This window comes from Carlito syrichta, unplaced genomic scaffold (genome assembly GCF_000164805.1).
Source record: "Carlito syrichta isolate Samal-C Ts95f unplaced genomic scaffold, Tarsius_syrichta-2.0.1 Scaffold315473, whole genome shotgun sequence".
Lineage (NCBI taxonomy): Eukaryota > Metazoa > Chordata > Mammalia > Primates > Tarsiidae > Carlito > Carlito syrichta.
In genome coordinates, this window is record NW_007259569.1 from 46561 (window position 1) to 69618 (window position 23058).

A 23058-nucleotide genomic window follows, 5' to 3' on the forward strand; every position below is an offset into this window, starting at 1 on the left:
ATCCCGTTTTCTCTGGTACTGGAGATGGAGAGAGGTGACGGGGTGTGAAATATAGGATGGGGTGATGCCTTTTTGCTCAGAGGCTATCATATAGCTATCACAGCTAGTTCCTGTCTGCTGTCCTCACTACAATCAGCTCAGATTTGGTACTGCCTCCTCCTCATGGCCCACTGGGTCTGCTCCTGCTACTGCTCCCTATAATCAAGAACTGCTTTGCCATCCAAGACACATGGGTCTCTCTCACAGTTTTTTAAAAAAAAGGATGTCCTTATGCCACTTTGCTGAGTGTTACAGTTGGGGACACCTCTGTTGACCTGAAAACCTCATCCTAGGAAATGGATTGCCCTAAGGGGCCCATAGTAGTGGTCTTAGGTCAAAATGTTCTAAAACAAGCCCTGAACAGCTGATCCAGTACTTCAGGAAACAGTATAATGAGCAAGTGATCGCATTTCTGTGCTATGTCAGCTTCCTCCATGTCTGTTGCTCCAGAACAGAGATCTGAGATGAAAGAGGACTGAAGTGTCAGAGGCATACATGTCATAGTTTACTTCAGTCCCTCTTAAATCACTTTTTTTCCAGGCCAGGCATGGTGGCTCATGTCTACAATCCTAGCACTTTAGGAGACCAAGGTGGGAGGATCACTTGAGCCCAGGAATTCAAGACCAACCTGGGCAACGAATGAGACCTTGTCTCTAAAAAAATTAAAAATTTACATTCTCAAAGTAGTTTTTATTTGGAAAGGCTAAAATTAAATGCCAAACATATGTTAACTACTGATGAATGGAGAGAAATGTTCACATGTGGCAAAACTGGTTCAAAATTAATGTCATAGAAACTACTCTCTTCCTGTAAGAAAATACTTTATTCGGATTCCCAGAAATAAGAACTAAGGACCCAGCAGGCATTATACATCCTAGAATTCAGGGACACTGCAAAGAATTACACCATTTTTTTTTGAGTTGGAGTATCACTCTGTCATCCAAGCTGGAGTGCAGTGGTATGTTCACAGCTACTTCAGCCTTGACCAGCTGGGCTCAGGCGATCCTTCCACCTCAGCCTTCCAAGCAGCTGGGACTACAGGTATGTACCACCACATCCAGCTAATTTTTTTGTTTAACGGAGAGAAGAGGTCTAGCCAAGTTGCTCAGGCTGGTCTTCAACCCCTGGGCTCAGGCAATCCTCTCACCTCTGCCTCCCAAAGTGCTGGGATTACAGGTGTAAGCCACCATGCCTGGCTAGAATTATACCATGATTTAGTTCTCAGTAAACCCCAGACATCTTAAAGCTTTAAAACTGAATAAAACTGCTGCCAATGTCTTCTCTTGGCTTAACAATGCAGCTAAAATAGTTGGGAAGCAAAGAAATAAGAGCTATCATTGGACAGGAAGACATCTAAACTAAACCTTCAGCAGAGACATCAGTAGATATGATAGAGACACAAAATCACACACAGACATTTTATTGGTTTCCTCTACAAGAGACAATAACATCAATCTTTAAACATAAATCTCAAGTCACTTGAAAGGCCAAACAGATCTAAGGAAAGAAGATGAAAATTAAATACTTAAATTAATAAAAGGCACTACAATACCACCTAAAACCTACTGCCGCAGTGGTAGTAGGCTAAGGAAGATTAAACTACAGCAAATCATCTAATGTGAATGTTAGGGATTACATAGCAACAAGCAAGTCTGCTTTTCAGAAAACTATGGTACAATGTTCATTTGGGTACAAGAGGATAATTTGGCCAGGAAAGGTCAAGATGGATGAAGGTAAAGTCGAATCAAGAGGAACAGGTACAAAGGAGAACCCAAGCTACAGTCAAGCAGATGGTGATAGATCAGGCTTCTTCCTCCCAAGAGACATTTGCTGTACTGTTCTGTCCCCCCACCCCCTCCAGTGGCTGCTCAAGTTGAGCTGCCTGCTCCTGCCTTACAGAGTGCTCAGCAACCAGGTCTAGGTTTGGGGTTACCCAAGGCTCTTGCTGCAATTTAGCATAGACCTTAGAGAACTTGTCATACATGAGTTGGTTTTGCTGGCTAGTTGTTCTGAACACAGAAAACCCTGAAGTTTCCACATGCAAAATAGTCTGAGTTTCCCCAATTACAGTCAAGCACCCCTACACAACATTCTCAAGTCTAAAATCTTGCAGCAGCTAAGCTATGTTAAAGCTGCAAGGCTCACAGAACCATCAAGGAAGCCAGAATGAGACAGCGCAGGTAGGAAATCCCAGCAGCTCATCTCGATCTGTCTTTCCCCGTTTAGGAAAAACTAATATACCTGATGTGAGATGTAGAAAGCTACACTGGAGCAAGCTGGTCTTCTGCTGAATTTGTCATCAAATACCAAGGGAAAACAAGGGGTGGGGCTGATTTTATTTTTAAAAAGCCTCAGGAGTTACTCTATTATAAAGGGACATGGCTGAACAGGTAAGAAACAGATTCCCCATTGTGAGTCCTCCTGATGGCTTCTGCAAGGATCATGGAGATGTCAATCACCTAGCAAGGCAAGAAAGGCATCAGGTTAGTATCGTATGGACAGAGATGACTTAGCCAGTTTTCAGACACTGATAAACAGCCCAGCAAACACCCTTCCTCTTAAAACGGCTACAGAGTGCTGTTTCCCATCATGAATCCACACTCAACTGCTATCTATTTGAGTCGGAGTCTCACTCTAGTGCCCAGAGCAGTGGCACACTCACCGCCACCACAGCCTTGATCTGCTGGACTCAGGCGATCCTTCCGCCTTAGTCTTTCAAGTAGCTGAAACCACGGGCACCTGCCACCATGCCTAGCTAATTTTTTTATTTATTATAGAGATGAGGTCTCACCAAGTTACCCAGGCTGGTCTCGAACTCCTAAGCTCAGGCAATCCTCTTGCCTCTGCCTCCCAAAGTGCTGGGATTACAGGCGTGAGCCACTGTACCCAGCCTCCGCTACTCTTTATAACAACATTTTTAACATAACCACTTAGGAAACTCAAAACGCTAATGGAGGAAAAACGCTGACTCAGGCTCATCAAAATGGTGGTGGGTTAGCACATAAAAATTCCTAAGAATAGAAAAGAAGTATTTAAACTGAAAAAAAAAAAAATCCTTAAGAATGACAATAATCCTCCGATTATATTTATTAATTTCAGAAAGCTAATAAATTACTGTACATATTTTTAATTTGGCAAGGCCTTGTTTAGTGCAACAGTACTTAAACTTTAGTGTCTAGTGATTATTTGGGGAATTACTTTAAAACATTAGTTCCAAGACTTCTGGTTTAACAAGTCTCAAATGGCGGGGCATGGTGGTTCAAGCCTATAATCCCAGCACTTTGGGAGGCCGAGGTGAGAGGACTGCCTGAGCCCAGGAGTTCGAGACTAGCTTGGGCAAAATGGTGAGACCTCGACTCTACAAAATATTAAAAAATTAGCTGGGCATGGTAGTGTGTGCCTGTAGTTCTGGCTACTTGGAAGGCTGAGGTGGAAGGAGCTCAGGTTTCATCCACCAAAAATTCTGAGGTCCAGCAATTAGGACTTTTTTTTTTGAGTCGGAGTCTCACTGACACCCAAGCTGGAGAGTAGTGGCACACTCACAGTCACTGCAGCCTCGACCTGCTGGGCTCAGGCAATCCTTCCATCTCAGACTTTCAAGTAACTGAAACCACAGGCACACGCCACCACACCTGGCTAATTTTTTTATTTGTGGTAGAGACAAGGTCTTGCCAAGTTGCCCAGGCTGGTCTCAAGCCCGTGGGCTCAGGCAGTCCTCTCACCTTGGCCTCCCAAAGTGCTGGGATTACAGGCGTGAGCCATCACACCCAGTCAGAAATTATACCTTTTAAACAGGTGATTTTTCACTTTTGGATCACAGATTCTGGTAACAGACCAAACTCTTTTATTTTTATTTTTATTTTTTTGAGTTGGAGTCTCACTCTGTCGCCCAGACTGGAGTGCAGTGGCCGCTTCCGGCCACCGCAGCCTCAACCTGCTGGGCTCCAGCGATCCTTCCGCCTCAGCCTTTCGAGTAGCCGGAATTACAGGCATGCGCTACCACGCCCGGCTGATTTTTTGATTTATTTGTAGAGATGAGGTCTCGCTGCCCAGGTGGGTCTCGAACCCGCGGGCTCAGGCAATCCACTCACCTCAGCCTCCCAGAGGCCCGGGATTACAGGCTGAGCCACTGAGCCCGGCTCAAACTCTTATTTTTTTGAGTTGGGAGTCTCATTCTGTAACCCAGGCTGGAGTGCAGTGGCACGCCCACAGCCACCACAGCCTCGATCTGCTGGGCTCAGGTGATCCTTCCACTTCAGTCTTCCAAGTAGCTGGAACTACAGGCATATGCCACCATGCCCAACTAATTTTTTGATTTATTGTAGAGATGCGGCCTCACCAAGTTGCCCAGGCTGGTCTTGAACCTGTGGGCTCAGGCAATCCTCTCACCTCGGTCTCCCAAAATGCTGGGATTATAGGTGTGAGCCACCGTGTCCGGCCACACCAAACTCTTAAGACCAAAGAAACAAATCTTCAGAATCCAGACACCTAATTTATTAACATGTAACTACCTCCTGACCACTTAGCAAACAAAGCCTTGTTTTGAAGGAATTTCATCCCCACCTGTATTTTGGAGCAATGCTTCATCTTGTCCTCCTGAGGTATGGTATTGGTGACTACCACTGCTTCAAAGCATGCATTATTGATGCGAGAAATGGCCGGACCAGAAAAGATCCCATGAGTCAAGATAGCATAAACTCTGGTGGCTCCAGCCGAGAGAAGTCTAGAGAAAAAGAGTTGATTTGGATTAATCTTCTTCCTACAGAATCTAAGTCAGGGAGAAGGCGTGTATTAGTCTGCTCTGGCTGCAGTAACAAAATACCATAGACTAGGTGGCTTAAATAATGGGAGAGTATTTTTCATAGTTCTGGAGGCTAGAAGTCCAAGGTCAAGGTGCAGGCAAGGTAAGTTTCACTCTGAAGCCTCTTCTTTTGGCTTGGTGGCTGCCACCTTGCCTCTTCTTGTGTGTGTGCTTGGGGAAGTGCCAGAAAGCTCTCTTTTTGTAAGGGCACTAATTCTATCATGAAGGCTCTGCCCTGGTAGTGTCATCTAATCCTAAATACCTCCCAAAGGTCATCTCCAAGTCATCACATTGAAGGGTAGAGAGCTCAACATATATGAATTTTGGGAGTACACAATTTGGTCCATACCAAAGAGAAAGAAGTGCACTGAGAACTTATCTGAAGAGGTTAGGATTCCTGTAAAAGGACTCTGGCACTGACTGCTGCACTTAACAAAATCCATCTTCTCTTTTCCCTGGGCACATAGTTGAAAACTATATTTCCCAGCCTCCCTAGAATAGCTCAGTGTGGCCACTTGGCTTAACTCTGGCTATTTAAATGTGGGCATATATGATATATACCACTTTTCGGTTAGACTCAAAATACTCACATTGGAGTGTGCCATGGACAAGAAAGATATTATGTCAAGCCACTGATATTTCAGGGATTTGATGTTACAGCCATTAGTATTCCCTTACTACTACAAGGAAGAAGAGTGATGGGCTCTAGCCTCAGTTTTGGGAAGATTAGCAAGTGTAGACGCAATGTGAAAGGTGGACTGGGGAGGTGACAATGGTGACTGACAACAGAGAGCAGACTGAGGCAACTTAGAAAAGTGCAGGCAAGAGATCAAGTAATATGAACATTAATCTGTCATGGGATTAGAGTAAAAAAAAGAAGTAATATGAACAAAAGAAACAGCACCTAAAATGGATAGTCAAGAGGTAAGGTTAGCTGGATGCAGCGGCTTACTCCTGTAATCACAGCACTTTGGAAGACCAAGGTGGGATGACTGCTTGAGGCTAGGAGTTTGCAATTAGTCTGGACAACATAGTGAGACCCTGCCTCATAAAAAAAGTCACCTGGCAATCTCTAGCTTTTAATGGGAGAATTTAGTTTGTTAAAATTAAAAAAAATTAAAAATAGGTAAGACCAAGGGTTCCAGCTTAGGTAAAATCTAAGTAATAGTATACATTTCTGTAGATTAAGGTCTATGGATTTCTGCCTCAACTCATTAAAAAAAAAAAACTAAACTATCAAATGTAGAGTACTTGGGATGATCAAAAGCCTTTGGAAATTGGCCAGGTGCTGTGGCTCATGCTTGTAATCCCAGCATTTAGGGAGGCCGAGGTGAAAGATTGTTTGAGCCCAAAAGTTTCAGACCAGTCTGGGCAACATAGCGAGACCTTATCTCTACCAAAAAAAAAAAAAAAAAAATTAGCCACGTGTAGTAGCAGGACCTGTAGTCCCAGCAACACAGGAGGCCAAAGCGGGAGGACAGCCTGAGCCCAGAAGTTGGAGGCTGAGGTGGGCCGTGATCATGCCACTGTACTTCCAGCCCGGGTGACAAAGTGAAACAGCTAAAAAAAAAAAATCCTTTAGAAATAGTGGTGACAGCCATATAACATTGTGAATGTAATTAATGTCACTGAATTGTACACTTAAAATGGTTAAAAGGGCAAATTTTGTTACATATAGTTTAGCACAATAAAAACAACAAAAAAACCCTACAAAAAATCAGAAACAGTAAGTAAGAGTACTCATCATTTTATAGGTATTATAATTCAAGTCTAGGGTGGTAAAAATCTCCCAAAGCTACTTACCCCTTCAACTTGGTTTCAAAAAGAATCAGGAGGCTGAAGACATTCAGACAGCAGTTGTTACCATTTTACTTCTAATCCCCAATCTCACCACTTCACACTCACTTGTCAGCTGCATGGCAGATTGTGCCACAAGTATCAGCCATGTCATCCACAAGGATGGCCACTCGATCCTTCACATCTCCAACGAGCACCATGCGGTCCACTTCATTGGCTTTCTTCCGTTCTTTGTGAATCAAGGCAAAATCCACATTCAGCCGGTCTGCAATGGAGGTCACTCTGCAAAACAGAGAGTATTCATGTGTATGTGTGGTTTCTAAGATTAAATAAATGGACTAAAGTAAGGGCTTGTTGAATCGGGGGCGGTGGCTCAAGCCTGTAATTCCAGTACTTTGGAAGGCCGAGGTGAGAGGATTGCCTGAGGCCAGGGGTTCGAGATCAGCCTGGGGAACTTGATTGAGATCTCGTCCCTACAATAAATCAAAATATTACCCGGGTATGGTAGCACATGCCTGTAGTTCCAGCTACTAGGAAGGCTGAGGTGGAAGGATCTCCTGAGCTCAGCAGGTCGAGGCTGTGGTGGACGTGAGCATGCCACTGTACTCCAGCCTGGGTGACAGAGTGAGATTCCCAGAAAAAAAGAATATACTTGTTTACTGAGGGGAGAATATTCCTTGAAACCAAAACAGTTCCTAGGGCTGGAAGAAAGCAACTATCATTGATTGACATCTCAAAGGCAAACATCACAAACTGGGTTATACAGACTAATGCCTCCATATCCTGATAGCAGTTTTTGAATGTATTGCTCAAATTCTTATGAGCTTTCATTCTTGGTAGGGGATAGACAGATACTCTCACCAGTCCTGGGAAGTCGTATAATGCTAAGACACATTTATTTCATGAACTGACAGCACAAGGGATGAGACAAAAACCTCATTAATGTCAGGAATGCACAGACCATCCCAATTTCCATTATGGAAGACTGATGACTGTGGATGTGATGAGAAGTGAATCTGAAGCTGGCAGAAGAGCAGCATCCAGCCTGTTACAATGCCTGTGCCCTCACTGCACTCCTCAGTGATAGTGGCAAAACACCCAACCGTCAATGACAACTGTACCTGAACACCAAGTTTGGGAGTTCCTTTTAGAAAAGCTAGAAAGAGAGGGATATCAATTAACTGGACAAGCTGGGCATCTCACTATTCAGCCCAAAGTATCACCAGATCAAAACAGAATCCTTATTTTTCTCATTATAAGATAATAAAAACTAGATTAGAAGGTAGGAGACAAATTTGTCTTTTGACAAAGTGCCACATAATTCAAACAGAAATCCATGCAGTGTAAATGACAGTGAGCTGCCCCAGTGACATGTCCACTTGCGTTCCACTATACCATCCCCATCGTGTGTGAAGTGGCCTGTGCTTTAGGTTGTTTTGTTTTTTGAGTTGGAGTCTCACTCTGTTGCCCAGGCTGGAGTGTAGTGGCATGCTCACGGATACCACAGCCTTGACCTGCTGCGCTCTGGTGATCCCTCCGCCTCAGCCTTCCAAATAGCCAGAACTATAGGCGCACGCTACCACATCCGGCTAATTTTTTTATTTATTGTAGAGACGAGGTCACACCAGGTTGCCCGGGCTAGTCTCGAATCCGTGGGCTCAGGCAATCCACTCACCTCCCAAAGTGCTGGGATTGCAGGCTGAGCCACCAAGCCTGGTCAACTATTTTTAAGATTGAAAATAATAGTCAACAAGTTAAGACAAGTATGATGACTACCAGTATGGGGATGCTTTTCCGGCTCTTTCTCTAGTATTACGAAGGGTAACCAGTGATTACATGGGAATCAACAAGTCATCTGGCTAGATAACAGAACTCAAGTTCTCACCTTATCAGTTTTGTTGAAGTTACTGAAATAAAGAGGTTGTTGAGAAAAGTCATTGAAGATTTGAATGGCTTTTAGAAAGTTCTGAATTAGCTTTTCCTAATCATCTGTGTTTTGTAGCTCTTCATTCTATTTCCACAACAAGATGAACATGTGTCATACTTCTGAATGTATTACTAACAAGTAATCCACTAAGGAAATCAAGGGCTCTTAGTCTGCACCATGTGAGTTGTAAAGTGCTGTAACTCGCAATCCCTGGTAATCAGTTTGCTGAAAATGTTAAGGTCTTGGCTTTAAATATAAAGACCACACTTTATTTTCCTTCCTGATTAATACATTTTAATCCCAAGGATCAAAATGGTGAAACCAACAGCATTATAAGACGTGTGTAAAAGCAAACGTGTCCACCAATATGTGGTTCAATAGCAGCTGACATTCATTAGAAAACCAAATTTCCTACTGTTCCTGATAGGTTTACAGCAGTATTGCTAGCTCTGTAGTGCCAAGTTACTCATATATTACAGTTAAGTCCATAATACCATGAATATTTAGGGTCCCTTTTATGTCTTCTCTTCCAAGTAGTGACTCAGGCCAGTAAAAGAGGAGTAAAACTATGCTAACTCACATTCTGGCCACTGGTACATTCATTCAGAAGCACTTAAAAGCTGCCACTTAGATAGAAAAGCATCACTTTCTGACACAACTCTGAAAGAGTTTCTCAGTACATTGGGAACAATACTCATTTAAGTCATACCTTTTAGCTCCACCAGCATCAGGTGAGACAATAGTGCAGTTCCTCCACTCAGAGATATTCTCCCTTATCCACTTCAGGACAGCTGGCTCTGCATACAAATTGTCCACTGGGATATCAAAAAAGCCCTGTAGAAAGAAGCTGGGTCAGTTTTGCTTCATTTTCCTTCTCTTCCATTTACAAGTGAAAGTAATAACTTGCTCAGAGAATACCACACGGCAACATTCAAACTAATGGGAAGGCATGCCCAGTGTGGTAAATTATAAAAATGGCCGCCTCACATCTGGGCTGTGTGAGAACCCAGCCAAGATCAGCAAAGCAAGCTCTTGGCCAACCCACAGCTGACCATAGGAACATAAATGAGCCCTTGTAAAGAATGGCCGAGTGAAGACCATAAGAAATACCCAGACATCTCATGCAGACTTGCAAGTTAGTAAATACTGCTTTATGCCACTAAATGTTGGACTGGTTCGCTAAGGAGCAAAAGCTAACTGATAAACCAATTAGAGATGCTATGGTAGATAAACTTAATGGACACTATTTATAATAAGTGGTCAGAAAGAATAACTAGAGATCAGGAGATATATGTTCTAATTTTGGTTGACACAAATAGGTTGTATTTTTCGGTGAAATTGTTCCTTTCTATAAAGTGAGTACAATCCCCTATCTTGTGTACTTCACTGAATTCTCATAAGCCTCAAATGATAATGATTTGAAAGGTATAAAATAAAGGTGGTAGCCTACTTCCATAACCTTGGGTTTACACTGTGGCTCTAAATTTAAGACTGTGAATATTCAAGGAGAATAATAATGATGACAATAACAGCTCCCATTTATCAGTACCTGTCATGGGTCAGGCACATATTATGAACTTAATACCTTATTTTATACTCATAATAATGAGAAAGTATATATTCAGAGGAGTAACCTATCCAAGCTTACAAAGCTAGTAAATGTCAGAGCCAGTATTCAGGCTGGATCTGATCACAAAGCCTATGCGCTCCCCAAAATAGCAGACTGCCTCCCTATCTAACCACTTCAGATGACTAAGATCATGAACTATGCCTAAGGTGAATGCACTGAAAATGTTGATGTCTAGTTTACTTAACCTAGACTTGGGTATATTTTTTGGCTTCTCTGCAATCCTCAGCATCATCAAGTTCTTTCCATTCACCTTTCTAACCTCCAATATTCAGCTTCCACTGATACCTGGATTTGAGAAGCATGTAGGTCCATGGTGATAATATGGTCTGCACCTGCTACAGATAGCATATTTGCAACAAGCTTGGCTGAGATTGGAGCCCGGCTCTAAATGCAGGGGAGAAAAGAAAAAAAAAGAAAAAGAAAAACCAAAAAGCCAATTTGAAAAACAATTTATTTGTTCAAGAAACCATTTATGTGTACCTGCTACATTTAAGGTACCGTACTACCAGGAAATTCAGAGACATGACTATTAACTTTGAGTAGATCATAATCTACAACAAATATTAAGTGGAACATCACTTTTCCAACTCAGGATACATATTTCAATTAAAAAAAACCCTTCCTATCTTTCATTAACTTAATATACATAGTTGCATCCCATTCAAGTGTTTCCAATGCTCACTTATTCAAACTAAGCAGATCTCAACAATATTTTTAAAAATAATTTTATTAAAATCTCTTTTAAACATACATACCCAAACCTGTATAACTGCGAATGTGTCAAGGTTTACAGATACATCACAGAATAGAAATGATAGTTTCTTTTGTAAATTATATCACTACCTTACTCATTTGGAGATCAACCTTCCAACAACTGTAACTCCCATAAAATAAAAGGTAAACATACTTGCTGTACTATATACTCTGTTGGAATAAAAATATCTGACCTTCTCCTAAGCATTGTGTGTAAAACTGAGCATTAATCACAACAGACTTGCAAAGTTTTATGTGCATGCATTATCCTCTAATATACCAGATAGGTGATATATATATGTTAACAGGCCACAACTAGGACCCTGATCTTATGACTCATTGAGAGATCTATCATGCTTTAAAAGATATACTACTCCAGAGGAGATAGTGCTTAGTCTTATTGCTACAATTAAAAATACCAGTGAGCGCCGGGCTCGGTGGCTCAGCCTGTAATCCCGCGCCTTTGGGAGGCTGAGGTGAGTGGATTGCCAGAGCCCGCGGGTTCGAGACCCGCCTGGGCAGCGAGACCTCATCTCTACAATAAATCAAAAAATCAGCCAGGCGTGGTAGCGCATGCCTGTAATTCCGGCTACTTGGAAGGCTGAGGTGGAAGGATCGCCGGAGCCCAACAAGTCGAGGCTGCGGTGGCCGGGAGCGGCCACTGCACTCCAGTCTGGGTGACAGAGTGAGACTCCAACTCAGAAAAAAAAAAAAAAATACCAGTGAGCTAATTGAAAGTTACAAAGGCATAAATGGAATAAAATACAGACCACAAATGCATTGCTTTATACAAACCAAATGCCTATTGTTTTGAAGATAGGGTAGTGCCTAGAAAAGTTATTTTAAAAATACCCTCTAGATATATCTTTGATGGCTTACGGAATTTTTGTGACTTTTGGGTATGTACTCCTGCTTCCCCTGCTTAAAAGATAAAATTCTGCTCCTACCTTATCCTTCTTATCCTGCCGGGCGTAAGGAAAGCATGGGATGACTGCAGTAACCCGGCTGGCTGAAGCAATCTTGCAGGCGTTAATCATGATCAAAAGCTCCATTAAATTATCATTGATTTCGCCACAACCACTCTGAACAATGTAGACATCCTCGCCACGTACACTTTCTCCAATTTCCACACTACAATAGGGAAAGAAGAACAAAATAAAATAGATTTTAGAGCACTGTACAGTTGGCCCTTCATATCCGTGGGTTCCACAGCTATGGATTCAACCAACTGCAGATCAAAATATTTGAAAACAAATTGCATCTGCACTGAATACGTAGATTATTTTCTAAACAATATATAATATAACAATAATTTATACAGAATTTACATTGTATTAGGTATTATAAGTAACCTATTTGAGGTACATGGGAGGATGTGCAGAGGCTATATGCAAATATGTCATTTTATATCAGGGACTTGAGCATCTGTGAATTCTGGTATCCATTGGGGTCCTGGAACCAATCCCCCACAGATACTGAGGGATGACTACACTATATGTCTATAGAGAGTAAGATCTAAGAAGCACAGCTTCCCTACTGGTATGCTGTGAATTGGTTCCAGCTACATGTAGATAATGATCCCCTCAGACTTCAGAATATCCCCTGAAGGAGCCCCTTTACCAGCAGTAGTTCACTGTCTCAGTTTACTCCAGTGTACTATACAAACATTACCATTTTCTACATGTGACATAATATGAAAAAGATTGGTGTGTTAGTCTAAAGTACTTACAAATAACTGGACCATAATTTCAGTAGACGGCCTGTACCTCATTTCACACAGGTACATGTGATATGCATATAAATTTGATGCATCATCTATGACTGTTACATATTCCATACATAATAAAAGTAGAAATATTACAAGGAATGAATTGCTATTGTTCTGTAGTGACACGTTCTACAGAAGACAGCATGGGAGCCTGGTGTAGTGGCTCACATCTGTAATCCCAGCACTTTGGGAGGCCAAGGTAGGAGGATCACTTGAGCCCAGGAGTTTGAGACCAACCTGGGCAACACAGGGAGACCTCACCTCTACAAAATTAGAAATTAAAATATTAGCCAGGTGTGGTGGTGTGCACCTGTAAGTCCCAGCTACTCGGGAGGCTGAGGCTATGGTGAGCTGTGACTGTACACTCCAGCCTGGGCAACATAGTGAGACTCCAACTCAAAAACAAAACAAACAAACAAACAAAAAACCAACAACAAAAGTATTTTTCTCTCTAGCATATGCACCCACCACACTCCCTTCCTTTAAGTTCCTTGAACATATGCTTTTCTACTTTACAAGCCTTTGCACTTTGCACTACTTGGAATACTCTTCCTACAATTACCTCACTTGTATCTCAGGCCTTTAATCAACATATTTTCCTTCCCTGACCATTTTATCAAAAGTGACCTCCCAGAGAACCAGCAAGACTAAAAGTTACTTAATGTCATATCAACTAATTGCACTGTAGGGACTTTATTCGCATACTGATTCTAACAGACAAACACACTGATGAGCTAGGGAAATCTGAACACTGGCTAGTTATTTGATATTAAGGGATTATTGTTAAGTTTTTAAGGTATGATATTGGTGTTGTGATTACTGAAATATGCATGGATAATGTAAATATCTATGTTTGTTTCAAAATAATTCAATTGTGGGGGTGTGCATGTAGGGAGAATAACAGACAAAACAAGGTTAGCCATAAATTGCTAACTGCTGAAATGAGTGATGGGTATGGGAGGATCATTATACCATATTCTCTATTTCTGTTATGTTTGAAGTTTTCCATAATAAAAAGTAAAACAAAGTGACCCTCTCCAGTTACTTTCTCATCACTCTAGTTATCCTCTTCAGAAAAGTTAGCACAATTAATTACCTTATTAGTATGCACTTGTTTATTGTCTATCTCCTGCACTAGAATGTAAGCTTCGTGAAGGAAAAGACCAAGTCTGTCATGCTTACTGGTATCCCCAGCCAGCCAGTGCCAATGACATAAAAAATGAATGGATGAACGAACACCTTTCAGGATGAGGCTGCCCCTTTTTATCCAATGATGTTAGACAAAATTCAAAATGGCTGCAGGCCTGTTATTGGGAAAATTTAGAAGACTGACTTTTATATCCTTTGCAAAATAATTCATTTTTGGTTCTACACTAAAGGCATGTGGGAACAACATGTTTCTTTAAAAGCTTTTGTCAAATCTGCTTAGACCCTTTTGGAGATACATGATATTTAATTTGGAGTAGAACTATAACCTGATTGGCCTACCAGAATGAGATAATGACAAAGAATTTTATGACAGGATCCTCAGAGTGATACTGAGTAAGATAATAAAAAATATAGCAATTTTGTGAACCACCACGTAGTTAAACTGACATAGTGGTCTGCCCCTTTTCTAACTTATGAATACTTAAGTTGATTCAGCTTTTTTATGTGAATTTTGCCTGACCTTCAGTTATAAAAAGAAGAAGAAATATCCTCTATGCTGAGGACATCGTATTAATCGGCATGATCAGCCTTAAGAAACAAGTGAATTTATTGGTAATATCTGTGCCAACGTCAAAATTGCTGTCTGAAGACATTCTTCAAATTTTAAATAGGTAGGAGAGAGCCAGGGAGGGCTTTCTCTTTTTCTTTTGAGTTAGAGTCTCACTCTGTCGCCCAGGCTGGAGTGCAGTGGTACACTCTCGGACACCGCAGCCTCAACCTGCTGTGCTCAGGTGATCCTTCTGCCTTAGCCTTCCAAGTAGCTGTGACTACAAGCACGCGCCACTACACCTGGCTAATTTCTTATTTATTATAGAGATGAGGTCTTGCCAAGTTGCCTACGCTGTTCATGAACCCTGGATTCAGGCAATCCTCTCACCTCTGCCTCCCAAAGTGCTGAGATTAGAGGGAGGGTTTTCTAAAAGGACAGCTTCCATGTTTTCTGAAGTGTAAGCCCTGCAAAACTCAAAACTGTAATCCTGCCCATATTCATCTCCCATACTCACCTCCTTGACCAAGATCTCCATTTCCCTGGGGAAGAAGGAAAGTCAGGCACACTGATTTCCAATAATGTCAATTTTGCTGTCTACATCTGGCATCAGAAGCCTATAGCTCTTGTTTCAGTCAAGAGTACCATTTGTGCTCCAGATAGTCACTCACCAGAGTCAGATTATTTGATTAGGAATCAGAGAATAAATGTAGTTTGACAACTGATCTAAGATAGTGTAAAGGACAGGCTAACTATCTATTCCTCTATGGTTTTAAAGCTTATCATTATCAAGTAGGACCAGAAAACAGCATACTTAGACCATCGTGGCTTATCTCCTTTACAAATGCTTCGACTACCAGTCTATAAAATTATAAACACCCACAAAACTGCTATATTGTTCATTATATTACTCAATGCCACTATTTAAGGATCCCACCTGTAAAGTTCTTAGGATTTTGTGCCTGGAAGTCCCTAAAGAGCTTTATGAAAATTAAAAAAAAATACATAATCTATTGCATATGCCTTTATCCCTCTGGCTACCAGAAAACCAACAGATACAGTTAAAGTAACACTAAACTTTAGTGATCGATTTACACCAAACTCTTGGCACAATTACTATAGCCCATCATTCTATAAGGTTTCTGACATAACTGTGCTTGCGACTATCATGAATCACACTTCAAATCATTTCTTGAAAGCAGGTGAGATATTAGTTATATAATTATCACTGCTAATTTAAAAATCAGAGAATATCTGCCAAATATATAGCTTTAGTACAGGTGATTCCTTTAAAAATATTTTTTCTTTCTTTTTTTTTTTTTTTTTGAGTTGGTGTCTCACTCTGCGTCGCCCAGGCTGGAGTGCAGTGGCACACTCACAGCCACCCCAGCGTCAACCTGCTGGGCTCTGGCAATCCTTCTGCCTCAGCCTTCCAAGTAGCCAGAACTATAGGCACATGCTACCACACCCGGCTAATGTAAAAAAAAAAAATTATTTAATGTAGAGACAAGGTCTCGCCAAGTTGCCTGGGCTGGTCTTGAACTCTCAGGCTCAGGCAATCCACTCGCCTCGACCTCCCAAAGTGCTGGGATTACAGGCTAAACCACCGAGCCTGGCCTAAAAATATATTTTCTAGTATCACGTAAGCCTTAAAGAAAAATTTTTTAAAAGTTACTTATCAACTCGCCACCCAACACAACCTCTAGTACCATTTTTGTTATTGTATTACTTAATAACCAACCAGTCATTCAGCCATTTCCTAAAGCCAAACTTAAAACTAAAACTTACCCACAGCATAGAAGGATGTTTGTGATGACAGGGACGGTATCTAATAACCTGAAAAAGCTATTTAACTGTTAAGAACAAGATGGTGGTAGTAAACTAGGACGCCGCCTTGTTTTACTACATATAATTCTAATTTTATTTATCAGGACCGATCTTTTCCTCTCGTCATACTGCAACATACAGACTTTGACAAAGCCTTAAAAAGCTATAAACTACACTTATACAGCTTGTTCAATAAACAATTCAATACATCCTCTAACAATCATAACATTATTGTTATGGTTTTCTCTAAGAGATAAGTTATGGCAGTAAACAGTTTGCTCCTAATATAATCTGTCAGGTGGAAAGGCCTAGTTCAGCAATTTAGAGGGTAACACTCCTTGTTCTCTCTCTAGTTAATGGAGTGTTCTCCAAATGGCTTTGAGCCAATCATTCTCCCAGCAGTTTTGGAGAGGCCAGAGGATTGGCTATGTCTATCCAATGAGTAAGAAAACTAGCTTCTCTTTTCCTTTGGCATTAGACATAAGTGTATCCAACTGGCACTGAATGTTAAAAAACACAGAGGGGAATTCAAGTGAATCTAAAAAGTGGATGGTATTACTAAGAAAATCTGAAGAATGTAGACTATGGATATGTTGGCATGTGTAAAGTACATGGGATTAACCAAAGGATATGGTTCCTAGAAAAATCCTAGGCAATCTTAGTGAGTCTTCCTACTCTCAGCCAATACAGAATAACCAGATAAACCAGAGTTATTTGCCAATATTGAAGAGAACAGCTAAAAATTTAGTATATCCCAAAATCTTAAAAGCCAAGTGAGATATCATATCAACAAAAATTTAAAAGAATACCAATAATATCCAGAGTTGGGCAAGTTACTTAACCTCTGAATCTTAGGTCCTTCCTCTGTAAAACAAGGATAATAACAGTAAGTTCACAGCAGTTTAGAGGAGTAAATACAATGTATACTTAGCGCTTAGCATCGAAACTAGCACATCTTAAGCATTCATTATACATTAAATATTATTAATATTGTTATTGCTGCTGATGAGACTGAAAATTGGTTCATTTTTCTGGGAAGCACTTTAGCAATAAGTATCAAAAGCCTGAAAAATGGTATTATACTCTTCAACCTAGTAATTTCCCTCCTAGAAATTTATTCCAAGGAAATAATCAGAAATGGTCAAAGACTTGTGTTCAAGGATTTTCATAACAGCATTTGATAAAAAATTGGATGGAAAAAAAAGCACCTATCAGGTATAAAGTACATAGGTGGGAGTGATGGGTACACTTAAAGTCCAGACTTCTTTGCCACTACACAATGCAACCATGTAATCAAAACTATTTGAACCCACTAAAGTTATTGAAGTAAAAAAAAATAGGCCGGGCACGGTGGCTCATGCCTATAAATGCAGCACTTTGGGAGGCCGAGGTAAGAGGATTGCCTGAGCTCACGGGCTCGAGACCAGCCTGGGCAACTTGGCGAGACCTTGTCTCTACAATAAACAAAAAAATGAGCCAGGCGTGGTGGCGCATGCCTGTAGTTCCAGCTACTTGGACGGCTGAGACGAAAGGATCGCCTGAGCCCAGCAGATCGAGGCTGTGGTGGCCGTGAGTGTGCCACTACACTCCAGCCTAGGTGATGGAGTAAGACTCCAATTCAAAAAACAAACAAAACAAAAAATAAAAATTTAACTAAAAATAAAAGGGAGATACTATTCAAAATACACTGTCAAGTGAAGAAAGCTGTAAACAATGTGTTTTATATATATAATATATATGTATATATACACATATGTGTGTGTGTGTGCGTGTATTTGTTGTTGTTGTTTGCTTTTTGAGGAGTCAAGGTCTCACTCTGCTTACTCTGTCACCCAGGCTGGAATGCAATGTCACAAATTACAGCTCGACTGCAGCCTCAATCCCCAGGGCTCAGGTGATCCTTCTGCCTCAGCCTGAGTAGTTGGGACTATATGCACAAGCCACCATATCTGGCTAATTTTTACATTTTTTTTGTAAAGACAAGGTCTCACTATGTTGCCTAGGCTGGTCTCAAACAATCCTCCTGCCTAGGCCTCCCAAGTGCTAGGATTACAGATATGAGCCACTATACCCAGCCTGCATTTTGAAAAAGCATGTAACACACAAACAGATTGATCTATCACAAACATCTGGGCGGTCATAAACCAAAATGCAAACAGTTTATATTGGGTGGTGGAATTATGAGGGATTTTTTTTCCATCTATCTTCTACATTTTCCGCAATACCATCACCACCCCTTCTTGTCAACATTTATCATTACACTTACTATGTTTTGGACAATGTTGTAAGAACTTTACTCCTATCTCATTTAATTCTCACAATTATGTGTGAGTAGACATTACTTTACAGATGAGGGCTGGGCATCGTGGCTCATGCCGGTAACCCCAGCACTTTGAGAGACCGAGGCTTGGGTGTTTGAGACCAGCTTGGGCAACACAGCAAGACTTCATCTCTTTAAAAAAAAAGGAAAATAAACACGTTACAGATGAGATTACTGAGGCAAAGAAAGGCTAAAGACTTAAATCTAGGTTATGATTCTAGCATCTTAACTTTTTAACCCATATCTCTGTGTGTATATTTATGTTTCCTAAATAACTAGACAGCCAAGAATGACCCTGACTTCAAAAGCAAAGCTACTCTGCTCAAAAGAGCATCAACCCCTGAGATTCTGCCAAATCATAGCAAATAGCAAGACTTTTATTTGAGGAGAGGACCTATAATTCCCCAACTGATGACCCCCAGCACCTACAGAGTTGCTCTGTCCAGGACCTTTAGATCCCAAGGAGTCACCCTGGGACACAGTTAGACAGCAGTTATGATCTCTGCAGTGTAGAAAAGACAAAGTTTGGCGAGAGGGAAGTTCCAGGGACAAGATATTTGGTTATGTTCAATGAATATTTCAGAATATCTAAAGAACCAAAAAGCTAATGATTAAGCCAGAAACAAGGAAACCTAACAGTCAGCAATCACCCATGATTGAATCAATCAGCAGAAAACTCAGTTGTTCTCCCCTACCTCAATACACTTCAGGTTCTGGGGTGTTGCATTATGCAGAGGGCATAAGGATTAACACAAGGAGAAAATAAAGTGTTCATATTTTTCCTAGAAGCATAGGAAAAGGATTAAATAACCACAGGGGACAAAGAAAACCTCTAAATGAAAAACATTCTTGTCCCCTAGCTATATTGCCATTTACAGTCTGGTCCTGTTTTGTATTCTTTATTGAGGTCCAAGAGTCATAATGGTCTGGGAAAAAACCTAAAGACAGAAGATTGTAAGCCTCTTTTGACTAAGGTACTGCCTGGTTACAGATGGCAGTGTTTACACTATCATTTGCATCACAATCGGTATTACAATAATCCAGAAAGAAGTAGTCCATTGCAGATGACATTACTTTTATCAGCTGGGTCTAAAAAAGATCAGTTTAAAGAAAGCAAAAATGTAAACAAAAGCATTTAGGGAAAAAATGTTCAAGGAAACTTTAATTTAACTGATTATTAGGTGAAAACTTTCCCCTTAAGAGATGGCTGTGGTCAGTGGCTCACCCTGTAATCCCAGCACTTTGGAGGATGAGGCAGGAGGATGGCTTGTAGCCAGGAGTTCAAGACCAGTCTGAACAATGTAAGAGAGACCCCTGACTCTACAAAAAAATATAAAAAATCAGCCGGACATGGTGGTATGCACCAGTAGTCCCAGCTACACAGGGGGCCGAGGCAGGGAGGTAGAGGCTGCAGTGATCTATGATGGCTTCACTGCACTCCAGTCTAGGCCACGTGAGACCCTGTCTCAAAAATAAGAGAGATGATTCTATCTGCAAGACTATGGAAAATGCTGATTCTGTTTGATCGATAGGGTAACAACAAATCACAAAGTACATCTATCAGAACCAGGAGATCCCACATTTAAGTGGAAGGAGCATTCAAAGAATCAGATGGAGTCAAGTTAGCTAAAAGATGGTCACATGGTGTCAGTGGAGGGTGGAAGTAGGGGGGAGGAAGCAAGTTTTACAGGCAAGGCAATGAAAGAAATTTAAGTTTCAATGCACTGTTCAATCCCAGCCTTCCACTCCATTATCTGTCTCAAATTATCTTAACATTCAGGTATAAAATCGTTTTCTAAATTCCCTACACCACCCTTAGAGAAGTAAACAAGTCCAGGATCGACTCAGTACTGAAAAATATACTTTCGCTTTACCTGTACCACTAGCAGCACCGAGGAAGGTCAAAAATTCCAGAATTAAGGTTGCCTAGACTTTCTGGAAGGCTAAAGCTGAGATACGATCTATCAAGGATGCAGAGTTAATGCATCACTTTATCCGAGCAACTAGATTTATGGCTCCAATTACTCAGTAGGTGATTCTAAAAATACGAAAAGCCAACACTTGCCGATCTAAGGGAAGTCCTCAGTAATAATTTCGGCGCTCGCAGCACATGTCAGTTTCCCTCAACACCAAACCGGACCGATATCATTTCCAATTAAAATGCTGCTTTTTAGATTCTAGGAGAAAGATCGAGGTGCTCACTACGCGGTAGGTTCTCCCATGCAAGATAGTACAAGAACTGAAGCGAACCCAGTCCAGCCTGGGTGGCTCAACAGAGAAGCAAAGCCACGTGTCCTCACGACCAAGGCTAGGTTTCTGTCCCTCCCGTCGCTGTAGGCAACCACTATCCATTGGGTCCTCCAGTCTTTGCCTTCAAACCCAGAATATTCGCCTCATGCTCCATCTTGACTCCACCCCACCGCACGGTAAGAATGAACGTGACCCTCCCGCGAGGTAAAATAACGGAAAAAGCCCATGAGACAAGCTCGCCACGGAGCTGCCCCTTTCCCCTCTCCTCTAGTCCCTCGTAACTCAAGCAACGACCTCATTCCCCCCTACCTCCCGCCACAGGAGCAGGTGGGGTCCGGTCAGGGTCCCAACCTGGCCCTTACCAGGTCTCCTGATTGCTGAATTTCTTAGTCACCACCTTGCCTAGCTCCAGGCCCAGGCGGTCAGCAATTTTCTGGGATAAGTCCTGGTGGGAGCTGCCGCTGAAGATTTTGATATTCGGCATCTTGGCCAACTACCCTAAGTAAACTTCGCTAAGCGATCACTGCTGCTGCGGAGACCGGAACCGAAGTCGGCCTAGAGACTCAATACTTGTCGCTTGGCGTTGCTACTCCGCCATCTTACGTTCCCGCCGGGCGCGCGGCTCTAAATTACCCAGCGCCGGGGAGGCGGGGTCAGCAGGGAAGTCCACACCCCGCCCGCCCCAATTAGCTGAGCGGGAATGAGAAGGCGGGGTCCTCACTGCAGCACTGCCTCCCTTCGATTTTCTCACGTACTGATTGGAGGAAATGAAGGCTGCTAAGAAATAGTTCCGCCCCCTGTAGCTAGGCGGTGAGGGAAAGCTGGCTGGAGCGCGCCGAGACGTTTGACTGGGGGTGGAGAAATGTGGGTGGAGGGGTGCTGGTGACGTATAGGGTCAAATCTTTCCCGCTAGCGGGAAATCAACCACGATTTTTTTCTTTTTTCTTCCTCAGAGCAAGAAAGTAAGTGTGGCTCTGGTTTACAGTTTCCATTAAAACAATCTGGCCGGGCGCCGGTGGCTCTCGCCTGTAATCCCAGCACTTTGGGAGGCTGAGGCGGGAGGATTGCTTGAGTCCAGGGGTTCGAGACCAGCCTGAGCAACACAGTGAGACGCCCCCCCCACCCCTCTGTCTCAAAAAAATTAAAATAAAAAATGAAGAGAGAGAGAGAAAGAAAAGGAAATGTGTTTATCAAGATGGCAGGCACATTAATTTTCATGTTTCTGAACACAATTTTAAAAAATCTTTTTATAAGGATTAATTTATTCTTAATGTGTAAGACTTAAAGCGCTTTTATATCACAGAGATGCATCCTAAGGGCTTTTTTTGCCATTTGTAATTGCACTATGTCGCCTTGCCTGGAAGACAAGTCCCAAGGGGAATGTGACTGAAGGCATGCTGCTTGAGTCATCCAGAGGCACTGCAAGAGAAAGTCTGTTTCATTTCTAATGCTGGGACCAAGTATGACCAAACTAGTGAAGAAGTTTTGATTTTCCAAAATATCTGGGGGATAAAACTCTGATATATCTAACCCTTGGAAAGAAAAGAAAATATAGTATAGTATGGGACTTCAGATAAAGAGACCTGAAGGGATTTTAAAGTCCTATTTTTCATCCTGTCTGCCTCATGTAAGCCCCAGTGTCATCATCTGCATGTTGCTAATGTGGTCTTTTACACTATGTTTTATTCTTTTGATAATGATACTTGCTAATTGAACCAAAGTGAACCTTTATTCTTCCACCACATTTTCACTAAACTTAATTCACCCATGGATTAGGAGAAGATAAAAATCATACAATTCTAGAATCAAAAGTGATCATAGTGCTTGTAACTACCAACTGTAAAAATAGAAGACTTCTGTGATCATCTAGTCTACCAGCTTCACTTAACATATGGTAAAACTGAGAGGGGGAAGGGATCTGTCTAAGCAGAAAATACTCAAAGTAGGATCTATCTTTCTCTTACTGCTATTTTTAGCAGTGTCCATAGAGAACTTCTGACCTTTTGTCTTACTTTTACAAATTCAGAAATTTAATGTAAGCCCACGTATAGGAATACTTGGAGAAAGAAGTAGACTGCAAGGTAGAATATTAGTAGTCTTCCATCATAGTTCATTCATCGAATATTTACTGAGTGCTTTATTGCATACAAGGCAATGTGCTAGGCACTGAGATGATTTTAAAATATTTGCTCCTAGCCGGGCTCGGTGGCTCAGCCTGTAATCCTGCGCCTTGGGAGGCTGAGGTGAGTG

The 23058-nt window shown here is 41.6% G+C and overlaps 1 protein-coding gene across 5 annotated transcripts; it reads right to left on the reverse strand.

Annotated features, from left to right (window-relative positions):
* Positions 1 to 1443: 1443 nt before the first annotated feature.
* On the reverse strand, positions 1444 to 21500 carry PRPS1 (phosphoribosyl pyrophosphate synthetase 1). Of its 5 annotated transcripts, XM_021706341.1 has the most exons (8): positions 21171 to 21444; positions 11885 to 12078; positions 10950 to 10960; positions 10480 to 10578; positions 9274 to 9398; positions 6746 to 6919; positions 4603 to 4762; positions 1444 to 2498 (listed from the first exon to the last, which is right to left on the reverse strand). In XM_021706341.1, the coding sequence occupies exons 1-8, from the start codon at positions 21290 to 21292 to the stop codon at positions 2406 to 2408; spliced, it is 978 nt and encodes a 325-aa protein (XP_021562016.1). In that variant the 5' UTR covers positions 21293 to 21444; the 3' UTR covers positions 1444 to 2405. The 5 variants fall into 5 exon arrangements, with proteins under 5 accessions (XP_021562016.1, XP_008071043.1, XP_021562015.1 ...); XM_008072852.1 differs by lacking the exon at positions 10950 to 10960 and having other exon boundaries at positions 11895 to 12078; positions 21171 to 21500; XM_021706340.1 differs by lacking the exon at positions 10950 to 10960 and having other exon boundaries at positions 10480 to 10580; positions 11888 to 12078.
* Positions 21501 to 23058: the final 1558 nt, after the last annotated feature.

Bases quoted from the DNA above. Each gene is read 5' to 3' on its own strand.
- PRPS1 (XM_021706341.1), bottom strand. From the start codon at position 21,292: ATGCCGAATATCAAAATCTTCAGCGGCAGCTCCCACCAGGACTTATCC. The intron at 9,399-10,479 runs GTATCAGTGGAA...TTCTTTCTACAG, and splicing joins TACATGCTTCTCAAATCCAG to GGCTTTTTTGATATCCCAGT. The intron at 2,499-4,602 runs GTGGGGATGAAA...TTGCCTTGCTAG, and splicing joins AGCATTGCTCCAAAATACAG to GTGATTGACATCTCCATGAT.